At 40.9% G+C, this 12,645-nt stretch overlaps 1 protein-coding gene across 2 annotated transcripts in view; it reads left to right on the top strand.

The window, feature by feature from the left end:
• The window catches only part of ipo9 (importin 9), a 74,856-nt gene that overhangs the window by 37,483 nt on the left and 24,728 nt on the right, over positions 1-12,645 (top strand). For both annotated transcript variants that reach the window (XM_043717094.2, XM_087973782.1), the window contains exons 10-17: positions 882-1,033; positions 1,491-1,589; positions 2,047-2,153; positions 4,817-4,956; positions 8,914-9,073; positions 10,073-10,299; positions 11,913-12,061; positions 12,150-12,278. In XM_043717094.2, the coding sequence (XP_043573029.1) occupies positions 882-1,033; positions 1,491-1,589; positions 2,047-2,153; positions 4,817-4,956; positions 8,914-9,073; positions 10,073-10,299; positions 11,913-12,061; positions 12,150-12,278 (1,163 nt within the window). The remainder of the gene's footprint in view (positions 1-881; positions 1,034-1,490; positions 1,590-2,046; positions 2,154-4,816; positions 4,957-8,913; positions 9,074-10,072; positions 10,300-11,912; positions 12,062-12,149; positions 12,279-12,645) is intronic.

Here is a 12,645-nt window from a genome sequence, read left to right on the forward strand (position 1 = left end):
CTGAAAATTATAGGTTGAAATGCAAATAAGAGTAAGGGATCTCAACAAATGAAATTAAATCCCTTTATTCATAGAGTAGTGTGATTATGGAATTCACTAGATAAGAACAGAGTTAAATGGAAGTGGAAAAGCATATGATTAGATCTTTGTTCACGTGGATAGTAAATGCTGATTATGCTGAATGCTTTGCATTATTGTAGTCTTTGTGTATTTTTTGCCTTGGCTCATCAATGAACTGGGGAAACCGGAAAAGAACCACTTCAGTGAAAGTAAAGGGGGACTCGATTAGGAACGGAGCCAGAAGTTTTTTTTTAAAAATTCATTCATGCGATCTGGGCATCGCTAGCTGGCCCATCTCTAATTTCCCAGAGGGCAGTTAAGAGCCAGCCCCATTGCTATGGGTCTGGAATGACATGTTCAGTCCAGGTGAGAATGGCAGTTTCCTTCCCTACATGACATCAGTGAACCAGATAGGCTTTTCCTGATAATTAGCGATGCTTTTGTGGTCGTCATTAAACTCTTATTTCCAGATTCTGGTTGAATTCCTTTTCCACCATCTGCCATGGTGGAAGAATATTACCCAGGTCTTTAGATAAATAGTGTGGCGATAATACCATTAGGCCATCATCTATCCCTATTTGAAGGGATTGAAGCTGACGTTGGGTTTGCTATGTTATTGTAACATCTGGTATAGCCTGTGGTGCTTGGAGTTAGCCATAACTGCGCTTCCCTGCTGCACTCAGAACTACCTGATAGACTGCAGCATTGACCCTGCCGTAATTGGCATATCATGTACTTGATCTCTGATTTACTGCTGTCTGGATGATTGACACTGTTTATGGAATAGGAAGTTGAGTGAAATGTTTGTTTTGCCCTTTAAGGTGAGGTGTTGGGGTTTGAGAACTTGGTGTTCAATATTTTTGAATTTGTGCACACATTACTGGAGAACAGGAAGTTTAAGAGCACAGTAAAGAAGGCCTTACCTGAGCTGATATACTACATCATCCTGTACATGCAGATCACCGAGGAGCAGGTAAGATTTCAGTTCTTGCACTCTACGGACAGATTAACAGCAGTGTGGATAACAGCAAAAGTTCAATTATCTGCATGTGTTTGTACCAGACAAGGTGTTATATAGCCTTGGATGATTGTCATGGTTCCTGTCTGGCGAACTGATGTTTGTCAGTGTTATTCATTGGCAATCAGGTGCCCCACTTGAAAACTACCCTGGCTATCCCATAATGCATCTCATGTAATGATATTAAAACCTGTACAGTGAAGACAAGATTCCCTATGCTTTATTTTCACATATCCTTCCCTTCCTATCCCCTCTTATAGGCCAGATCTTCATTGAACATCTCAATAATATGTTGCCTTGAGATTTGCTGAACTATTTGTTTTGGACTAAGATATGGTGAGGGACTTAGTATATGGCTGTTTTATTGGTTCTGAGATTGAGTCAGGCAAACGTGGCTTTTCTCCCTCCGCAGATTAAGATTTGGACAGGAAATCCTCATCAGTTTGTGGAGGACGAGGATGATGACACCTTCTCGTATTCTGTGCGGATCTCTGCCCAGGATCTCCTGCTGGTAAGGGAGGGGGGGATTGTTTGGATGCATAGTACTGCTGCACCACTGATTTTCACTTGACTCAAGAGTCAGTGTAATTGTGCTGTTCTGTGAAAGCTGCTTTGTTTAATAAATTACCGTTTTATAGCCCAGTGGTTGGATTGACCTGAGCAGGGTTGGTGGGTGAGGATCCAATTCTTTTATGCTCAGTGGCAGGGTGTGTTTGTAGGGGGAGGTTTGGAGTGGTAAAAGCCTGGCCTGTCCAGAAAGGTTGGGGAAAAGTCTGACCTAGCCCTGTCTGATGCTGGAGAGGTGCAAGGATCAGTTCTGGAAGATTAGGGGCTGACCTTTTTTTTCCAGAGGCTGGTATAGAATGGTGGGGACCTGGCTCAACCCTGCCTCTGATCTGGCTTGGGGATGTTGAGCAGTAGCCTCCTTTTCTTCCAGGGAGCTAACAGTTTCTGATTTCTTACTGCAGGCTGTTGCAAGTGATTTCCAGAGTGAGAGTGCCATTGCCTTAGCAGCAGCTGCAACCAAACACCTGCAGGAAGCAGAACAGGCCAAGAGTGATGGGAATGTGCATTGGTATGAAAATGAACTGTGCGTGTCGTGGTAGCAGTCAGACCTGGGGTGCACTCTCCATTAGGTGGGATCAGATGATTGCCTGTCGGTAACCTGAGTGATACCGTTTAGCCCATTGAGCCTGGTCAGCCATTAGAGCTATTTATAGAAAAGAGTTTTAAGCTGCTTCAATCCTTTGTGGATGTGTTCCTGTCTTCACTCCTGAAAGATCTGGCTATAATTTTTAGACTGTATCCCCAAGTATTAAACTCTCCAACCAGCAGGAATCAATTCTTGCTGTCTGCCACATCTGTTCCCCTTGGTGTCTTGAAAACTTTGATTAAATAACCCCTTAAGTTAACCTTTTCAGTTCTAGGGAATGGACTCCTAGTTTGTGTAGACTTTCCAAGTCAAATCTTTAGAGTCCAGGCACCGTTCTTTTTGGTCTGCATTACGTTTGTTGTATGGCTAGTTCCTCCGTTATGGTGGCCAGATCTACCCCAATGACTGCAGATGTGATCTTGAGTTTGTGTAGCTTTTTCATGACTTCCTACTTCCTAGAATTCCAGTCCATTAGATATTGAATTCAATTGAATTTATTGTCACGTGTACCAAGGCAAAGTGAACAGCTTTGTCTTGGGAGCAATACAGGCAGATCACATAGTTAAGTAACAGAGATAGTAAATAATAGGTAAACGGTGGCAAAAATAAAAACACAGGTACAGATGAAACAGACCCTTAGATCCACCCTTAGATCTGGTCCGTGCCGACCAGATATCCTAACCTAATCTCGTCCCATTTGCTAGCACCTGGTCCATATCCCTCTGTTAAGAAATGTTACGAGGACCGGCCTTCGTTAATCTTATGATTTAGTATACCAGTTCGTTGTATTTTAATGAACTATGATTATGGACCTTAGGTGTTTTTGGTCTTGTGCTGTTTTCAGCCTTTCACAATTTAGAAAGTACTGTGATCTATACTTTGAGATCATGTGAGGATGATTTTACACTTGCTACACTAAATTCTATTGCTATTGTACCTGTCTGCAATTTTGCTTTCATTGATAGTGATTGTAATGCTGTCAATTATGTGAATATAACTATGATATGTGGTGTTTTATCCTATCATCTGTGTGAATAAATACAATGAATAGTTGAGGCCACAAGGGGTACCTTTACAGGCATTCTGCCTGTTGCCACTAAATTCTGTTTATTGCAGTTCAGAGCTTGCTAACCAGGTGGTCATTTACTTTTCAATTCTGTAAGCTTCAACTGTACTTTCTCCTGTCCAGTATTTCATGTGACTCTTCACAAATAAAAATTCAATTGCATTTGTCAGGCAGGACAAATTCATGCTGACTTCCACTAATCAGAAAATGTTCAAAGTCTTCAGTTGTCCTAACTTTAATTGTATATTAGTAATTTTTTGACAACAGATGTTGACTTACCTGTTGGTTTTCTCCATTCACCCTTAAATAGAGGAGTGATTTTCCAATCTGATGGAATAGTTTAGATTAGATTAGATTACTTACAGTGTGGAAACAGGCCCTTCGGCCCAACAAGTCCACACCGACCCGCCGAAGCGCAACCCGCCCCTACCCCTACATTTACCCCTTACCTAACACTACGGGCAATTTAGCATGGCCAATTCACCTGACCTGCACATCTTTGGACTGTGGGAGGAAACCGGAGCACCCGGAGGAAACCCACGCAGACACGGGGAGAACGTGCAAACTCCACACAGTCAGTCGTCTGAGGCGGGAATTGAACCCGGGTTTCTGGCGCTGTGAGGCAGCAGTGCTAACCACTGTGCCATCGTGCTGCCCAGAATTCCTGAATATCATTAGGAAATCTGTACTTTTCTTACAGCACCAGGCTATAGTTCCTTAATTACGAAGGGTGTTCATCTCCCAGTATCATTTTCCTTATCTTTTCTGTGTACCTTGTAATCTGGAATGTTTATTTCTAGTCTTGACTGTCATGTGGCATGCATTAGTGATGACTGCTGCTCCATATCCTTCCAAGTTGAATTTTCATCAGTTCCTTTGGTTGAAGCAGTCTCTTCTGTACTACTATAATGTTTTTGCACTAAGTTGGTGTAATGAACAAGGGAGGTGGGAGGTTTTGGGGAAGATTGTCATACTAAAATGAATCAATTGGCACTTCTATTGCTGTTTGTTCTTCTGAATAACCTGTAGTGTTAAGATTCAGGGTTTTCATTCTTCTCCAAGTGCTCCTTATGAATTTTCCCATCCTCTGCCAGTGTTGTTCTGTTACTGGTTGACAGAAATTAGCTCCCGTGAATGTCATGGTTTTTTTCTTTAACTGTGACCCTAAGAATTAGTAGGAACAAACGCCACCTAGTTGTAGTGCCCAGTACACTGTGGATTGAAATAATATTTTGTGTTAAATTAAAAACCAAAGAACCGCATATGCTGGAATTTAAACAAAATTTGAAATTGCTGGTAAACCTCGGCAGATCTGGCAGCATTATGGAAAGAAAGTAGACTTAACGTTTTGGATCCAGTGACCCTTCTTCAGAACTTGGACCTAAAATGTTAACACTGTTTTCTCTCCATGGATGCTGCCATACCTGTTAAGTTTTCCTAGCAATTTTCTCATTTTGTTAATGTTTTGTGCTGTTGTTTAGACTCTCCCTTGAATTGAAACTGACTTGTTTTGTGGCAGGTGGAAGATTCATGAGGCTTGTATGTTGGCTCTCGGCTCTGTGAAGAATATAATCACTGAGAGTGTGAAGAATGGACGGATACAATTTGACATGCATGGATTCCTCACCAATGTGGTCCTTGTTGATCTCAACCTATCGGGTAGGATGCAGCTCTGAGGTCTTGCAGAACACCCAGCCTACATACACGAAACCGTGAATTAGAAGTTGAAAAAAGCCATTTGGCTTCTAACTGACTTCATCATTTGATAAAATCATGGTTGTTCTGACTTTGAACTCCACTTGCCTGTTTTAAACCCCCACCACCACCAATCCTTTGACTTTCTTATCAATCAAAAATATACCTAAGTGCATTAAAAATATACATTTTCACTTGATTCCACTGCTGTCTGGGGAAGAGGACTCCGCAGATTAACAACCCTTTGAGATGAAAAGATTCTCCTCCTCCTTCATTGAAAATAAGAATCCCCTTACTTTGAAATTCTTTCTCCTAGTTTTAGCCTCTCCCAGTAAGGAGAGCATCCTCTTAGCACCCATTTTTCCAAGTCCCCTCAGGATCATGTATGTCTCAATAAGTTCAGCTTTCGTTCTACAAAACTCAAATGGAAAGAGGCCCAAATTTCCAGGTAAGTTAATTCTTCATTTATCCCAACAGTCAGTTGGGTAAACCTTATTTGAACTGCTCTTAATGCAGTTGACCCCTTAATTAAGGAAGCCAAACTATAGAAAGCTCTGTACAATTATAGCAATTTTTTCCCAAATTTTTATTCTTATTCCCCCTTGCAAAATACAAAAATATTCCATTTGCCATCCTAATCACTTGCTGCACCTGCAGACTAACTGTGCACTGTGGTACCCAAATCCCTCGGTATCTCAGAATCTTGCAATTTCTCTCAAGTTAAACAACTTGTTGCATTTCTATTTTTCCAACCAAAGTAGACAAGTTCACGTTTCCCCATGTAATTTTATATCTACCAAGTTATTGCCCACTTGGTCCACCTGTTTATTACTAGATTCAAAACAGATGCAACTTAGGAAGTACTGTGTCAAACGGAAGGAGCTGGGAACATATTATTTATCCAGCTTGGGGAATTAACTCCTGAAAGATATATTTGTGAGCAATAATCCGTTGGCTAAAAACAATATGAAATAAAGCATACATACAGAATCCACAAAGAAGTTAGAGAAAACCCAAAGTCAGATGAAGTGAATCATCCAGTTGGGTTCAGGTCTGACCCGGGTATAGGTGACCAAAGTATTGGCAGTCACTGGTGTGGGCAAGTCTGAACCTGGCTCCGTAGACCATGGCATACATCATTCCCAGATTGTTAGAATGTAGAGGGAGCATTATTCTTTATCGAACTCCTACTGTAACTCCTCTGAGAATTTCTGGATAGTTTATAAGTGTGGAAAATTTTCAATACTGAAGGAACCCATTTGGTCCATTGTGTTTGCACTGACTGGCAAAGATCTATCCAGCCTATCTCACCTTCCAAACTCTTGGTTCATAGCAATATGGCACTTAAAGTGGATTTTCATTTTTGGATATGATTAGAGGTTTTGTTCTAGCACCCCTTAGTCCATGAACTTTCAACACCCTCTGGATGAAAATAAAACTCAATTATAAATTAATCTATAACTTTCTTCTCATGTCATGGGCAATGCAGAGTGGTGGGGTGGGTCTGGGTGGAATGCTGTTTGGAGGGTTGACATGGACTTGATGGGTCAAATGGCCTGTTTCCATATTGTAGGAATTCTAGTTATTGGTCCCTGGTTATTGAATGACCTGTTAAGGAATTTTGATGTTTTACTTTCACTTTGTGTGCTTGATCTTGCACACCTCCATTTTAATTTCCCCTCAGCATTCTCTGTTCCAATGAAAACAGTGCAACAAATTCCATATTTACTCGAGGCTAATTTCTGATTTTTATCAAATCCCCATTGTACACTGTGTCACTACATCCGTCCTGCAATGTAGTGACTTTTACCATCGCTAAATGTATTCCTTTCAGCTCTCCAGATTGAGTTGTATTTGCCACTTCTCAGCTCATTTGATCTATCCATTGATAGCTTTCTGCAGTCTATGACTGTCATCCAAAGACTGCTTAATCGTGCCCTCTATATTAAAGTAGTAGTATATTTGTGGTAGTACAGACTCAAATGGGCCAGAGGATCTCATCTGTACTGTTTTACTTTGCAATACTAAGTCTAAATCATTTGATGTATAATGTAAGAAGCAAGGGATCAGTATTGAATCTTGTAGATTCCACACGCCACACACCCTGGAATCAACCTTCCAGCAACGTTTTGATTTTATACATGTGCGTTCAGCCACTGAGATAATTTTGTATCAGAGTTGCTACTTTTATTTGCACCTTTTTCATTTTCTGATCAGTCTGTCTGCCTGGTGGAATGACTCAAAGCTTTTGTTCCAGTCTACTTCATATGCACTAACCTTTTCACGCCTTTGTGTCTGCAGGAAAATCAGTCCAATTCATTTGACATGACCTTCCCTCAACCTATCATTCCTGACTATGCCTTTCTAAATAATTGTTTATAGTGACCCTCAATTTTTTTTCCAATAATTTACCCATCTCTGGGGTTAGCTGTCGGACCTGTTCCCTTGTTTATAGCAGTGGTACAATGTTAGCAGTCTTCAAGTTCTTTGTGGCCACGTGTGTAGCCAAGGATGATTGAACAATGATGGTCAGAGCCCCTACTATTTCCTTCCTTGCGTCCCTTAGCAACCTTAGAACCTTATTCCAAATAGTTTTCTCTTCTGCATATACCTCCAAGGTGCTGGAGATTTATTCACTTTCATAGGTGCTAAACCCATTAATTTTTCTTCCCTCTGTTAATTTATTCAGTTTTCACCTCAACTGTAATATTTTCATCATATTTTTGTAAAACAAAGACAAATGTTCAGGAAATACACTCCACATTTTCCATCACACAATTTAACATTTTTGGTTTTCAGTTCACCCTACTCTGTAATTAAAAACAAACTGCTAGAAATAGACAAAAGATCTGGCAGCATCTGTGGAAAGAGGGAATGAGATTTGGGTAGTCAGACTGTACCTTCCAAAACACCCTATGAAGTAATTTTGGATCCAACTTGCCAAATTATCCTGGATTACATCTGCTTTTATTTTCTTTATCTGCCTCTCATTGGGACCTTGTCAAAGACTTTGTTTTCCTCTCACCAAACCTCCAGCCAGTCCTGTTTACCATTTTGCAGAATGCTTATTGTGACCAAGATCCAGAAAATGAGCACCAAGAGACAGGAAGAGTAGCGAATGAGGACTTTGAGTGACAGAGGCCAGTCTAAAATGACACTGACCAGGTCACACGACCCTGTGTTTAACTCAACAGAAAATGAGTTAAAAACAAAACGTGATGCGAAACACACAGGCTTCATTAACTCACCCATGTTAAAGTGGAACAAGTTAAAACTGGGACTTAACTGTATCTTACTGTACATTTTCTGAGTTCTGAAATTCCCTCAGTTCTCTGGCTTGCTATCTATTGGCAGCATTCTAAATTTCATTTTAATCTTATACGGTTTTAACTTGTTAGCAGCAGTTACACAGCAATTCCTGAGGGATGTTTCAAAATTGATTATGGAATGTATATTTGTTACAAATTATGAATGAGTTCTTTAAATATTAGCTATTGCTGCTAAATTACTTGCATAAATAAATTTACAATACTGTGGATGTTGGAAATGTGAAATAATAAAAAAACAGAAAATGGAGATACTCAGATCAGGAAGCGTTTGTAGACAGAGAAAGAAAAAAATGATATTTCAAGTTCCTGAGAGGGGGGAGGCAGGGGAAGGTACAAAATCATTAAAGAATATATGAAATGGTTTGTAAATACATTAAGCATTAAATTATGATGTGCTTCCAAACAGATTTGAAAAATAAAGCAACATGTTGATTACATTAGTATTGCAGAATGATGGAGTTGTCATATGGAGCCTATAACTTATTTTCTCTGTCACCCTTTCTCTCTTCTTTCTCCCCCCCCCCCCCCCCACCACCACCGTGTGGTTCGCTCTTGCTGTGTGTGTGGCTTGCTCTGTCTTTATTTCTCGCAGTCTCTCCATTCCTATTAGGCCGTGCCCTCTGGGCTGCCAGCCGCTTTGCCACTGTAATGACTCCTGAATTGATTCAGCAGTTTCTACAAGCAACTGTCAGTGGTTTGCATGAAACACAGCCACCATCAGTGCGAATCTCTGCTGTGCGAGCCATCTGGGGGTAAGATGCAAATTTTAAAGAAGTGTTGTTTTAAAATGGCCAGAGATAAAAGGCTTTTTTTAAAAAAACAGTTGTACAATGAAAGGAGACTGGTCAGTTCTCCCAGTTCAGGGATTTTCTAGTTTGGTTTAGTTTTTTTAGCTGGGGACCCAAAGAAACAGCAACAGTGGAAAAAAGGTTCTATGCTGATTCTCTCTCTGACATCTGTCTTATAAGAACCTGCGTTTGAATTTACCTATTTTTCATGGGGTGTGTTTATAGGGATGTTGCAGGAAATTGGAACAGCGTCATTAAGTTGCGATAGAATTGGTTGGGTTTTCAGATAGGTTAAATTATTCTCTTTTCTGTTCTCTTTTGTTCGTGTTTTATTTAGTACTCTGTAAATAAATTCTGTTTTGTTTAAAACCAAGTAGTTGGGTCAGCTGCATCACTCCTGCTTAAAACAACCAGAAAAATTAGGGTCTGGGTTACCTTCTTGAAATGTTTTGAGGGGAGTCTGGCCTGGTTCATAAGAGATATCGCAAAATGTTGATATCCTAGTTCAAATCCCAGAGAATGTTTCTTTTTACCCTTCTCTCTGTCTCTTTTTTTCCAATTCCGTGTTTTCATTTTTGCTGCTAATTTCATGTATGAAAGATGATTGTCCTTGGAAATCCATAACAATGCCATCCGTTGACAAGTCCCGTCCACTAGGTTAGAAACAAAAACAGAAGTTGCTGGAAAAGCTCAGCAGGTCTGGCAGCATCTGTGAAGAGAAATCAAAATTAATGTTTCTGGTCCGGTGACCGCTCCTCAGTTCTGATTTCCAACATCTGAAGTTCTTACGGTTTTTACGAGGTTAGAGACCTTTTTAAAAACAAAAAAAATACAAACCGGATGTGCCTACTCTGTTTTATATATATATATATATATATATAATGTATTTAATTGATTTATTATTACAGTTGGGGTTGTAGTCAATTAGCCGGTCTAATATATATCCCCTTTCCTACTTCACAGATACTGTGACCAGTTGAAACTCTCTGAGTGTACACATGTTTTACAGCCGTTCCTTCCCAGCATCCTGGATGGTTTGATGCATCTTGCCACACAGTTCAGTTCTGAGGTGCTGACCCTGGTCATGGAGACATTATGTGTTGTTTGCACTGTGGATCCTGCCTTCACTATTAGTGTCGAAAATAAAGTCTGCCCCCTTACCATTGCAATCTTTCTCAAATATAGCAACGGTATGAGTCAGATCATTTGCTGCTGCTTTGTGTCAATGTACTTGTCTTGTTATTTTTCAATCGTCTTGCAACGTAATCAGCATTGAGTCATAGAGATGTACGGCATGGAAACCGACCCTTCGGTCCAACCTGTCCATGCCGACCAGATATCCCAACCCAATCTAGTCCCACCTAAGAGCACCCGGCCCATATCCCTCCAAACCTATCCCTCCTATTCATATACCCATCCAAATGCCGCTTAAATGTTGTAATTATACCAGCTTCCACCACATCCTCTAGCAGCTCATGCCATACATTTCACCCTCTACGTGAAAAAGTTGCCCCTGAGGTCTCTCTCATATCTTTCCCCATTCACCCTAAACCTATGCCCTCTAGTTCTGGACTCCCCGATCCCAGGGAAAAGACTGTCTATTTATCCTATCAATGCCCCTCATAATTTTGTAAACCTCTGTAAGGTCACCCCTCAGCCTCCGATGCTCCAGGGAAAACAGCCCCAGTCTGTTCAGCCTCTCCCTATAGCTCAAATCCTCCAATCCTTGTAAAGTTTTTCTGAACCCTTTTAAGTTTCGCAACATCTTTCCGATAGGAAGGAGACCAGAAATGCACACAATAGTCCAACAGTGGCCTAACCAATGTCCTGTACAGCCGCAACATGACATCCCAACTCCTGTACTCAATACTCTGACCAATAAAGGAAGCATACCAAATGCCGCCTTCACTATCCTTAGGCCAAACAATTCATAGAATTGTTATGGTGTTAAAAAGAGGCCATTCGTCCCGTCAACTTTGCACCTACCGTCTAAACAATATTGCACCCAGACTCAGCTTCCCCCCACTGTATTCATTGTAATCCCACGTTTACCATGAGGTTGTACCTAATCTGCATATCTCTGGACAATACAGGACAACTTAGTGTGGCTAATTGATCTTACCTGCATATCTTTGGAAATCAGAGCCCTGGAAGTAACACACAAATGCTGGGAAACGTACGAACTCCGCACAGTCACCAAGGCTGGAATTGAACCTGGTGCTCTGAGGCAACAGTGCTTACCACTGAGCCACTGTTCTACCATGTTTGATTTCATATTAAATTGGAACCAAAATGTTGCTTGGAAATGGGCTTTGTTTGAGAGAAGTGTTGTTGAGCAAGTTTGGAGGTCCCCTGACTTTAGAATTGGATGTAAGATGGTAAATCATCCTCGTGAAGCATGCAGGAACCATGTATTCATTTGGTTAGAAGGGGAGTTGGTTTAACTAACAGGAGAGAAAAGAAAGTATAGGACAGATCACTGCACTCTCACTCCACCCCACACCAGAGTTAACTAAACCAAGCTCCCCTACCCATCAGGACACCCTTCTAATCAAATGAATACATATTGAGATTTGAATGTCCAATCTCGGGATTTGCTGCCATGGTTTAAGAGAACTTGAAATGATATTAGAATCTGGGTTGTCTGACCTGTGATACGTTTGTGAAGTCCACTCAGCGTGCTGACTGCATAGTGTTTCTGTTCCAGTGTTGATCAGGTTGATTGACTTCACCAGAAATCTTATGCATGCTATACACAAGAGGTTAATTTTCTAATTCTGCTTGCTCACTTCTGTATCTCCAGATCCAGTAGTGGCATCATTGGCACAGGACATCTTCAAGGAGCTTGCTCAAATTGAGGCCTGTCAGGGCCCCATGCAGATGAGGTTAATTCCAACTCTTATTAGCATAATGCATGCGCCACCTGATAAAATCCCCTCTGGCCTGTGTGCGGTGAGTATTTCTCTCGTATGCATAATTGTGTCAACTCTACTCCCAAGCAATGACTTATGTTGACACTGAAACATTTATCTGACTGCAGACTGCCATTGACATACTGACAACAGTAGTGAGAAACACCAAGCTGCCACTGTCAGAGGTGCTGATCTGTCAGGCATTTCCTGTTGTTGCTCAGTGTACGCTGCACACGGATGACAATGCAACGATGCAGGTAGGTGAGGCCCCAATAAGACAGTAAAGTGCTGCTTTCCAAACCAAGCTCTTCTGATCAATAAAGGTGATTTGAGCTTCTAGGGTGGGAGAGAACAAAGCAGTGGGATTATAAAAGCAAATTATAGCAAATTCTGGGAATCTGAGATTAAAGATTGTTGAGTTTGATAGAGTTATGGCAGGAGTGAAAGATTAGCTGGAGATTAATATCAGCATTAATACTGTCAGTGCAGAGGTAATGGGCTAAATGGTTTCTTTCTGCGCCGTAATACTTCTGTGATTCTATGCATGTGTGGTTTTAGGCACTGGAATTAATTTGGGATTGATGCAGATTGTGGCATATTGGGATTAGTGTAGGAATAATATTA

Source organism: Chiloscyllium plagiosum, unplaced genomic scaffold, assembly GCF_037043375.1.
Source record: "Chiloscyllium plagiosum isolate Xiang-an unplaced genomic scaffold, Cpla_swu_hap1 HiC_scaffold_26, whole genome shotgun sequence".
Lineage (NCBI taxonomy): Eukaryota > Metazoa > Chordata > Chondrichthyes > Orectolobiformes > Hemiscylliidae > Chiloscyllium > Chiloscyllium plagiosum.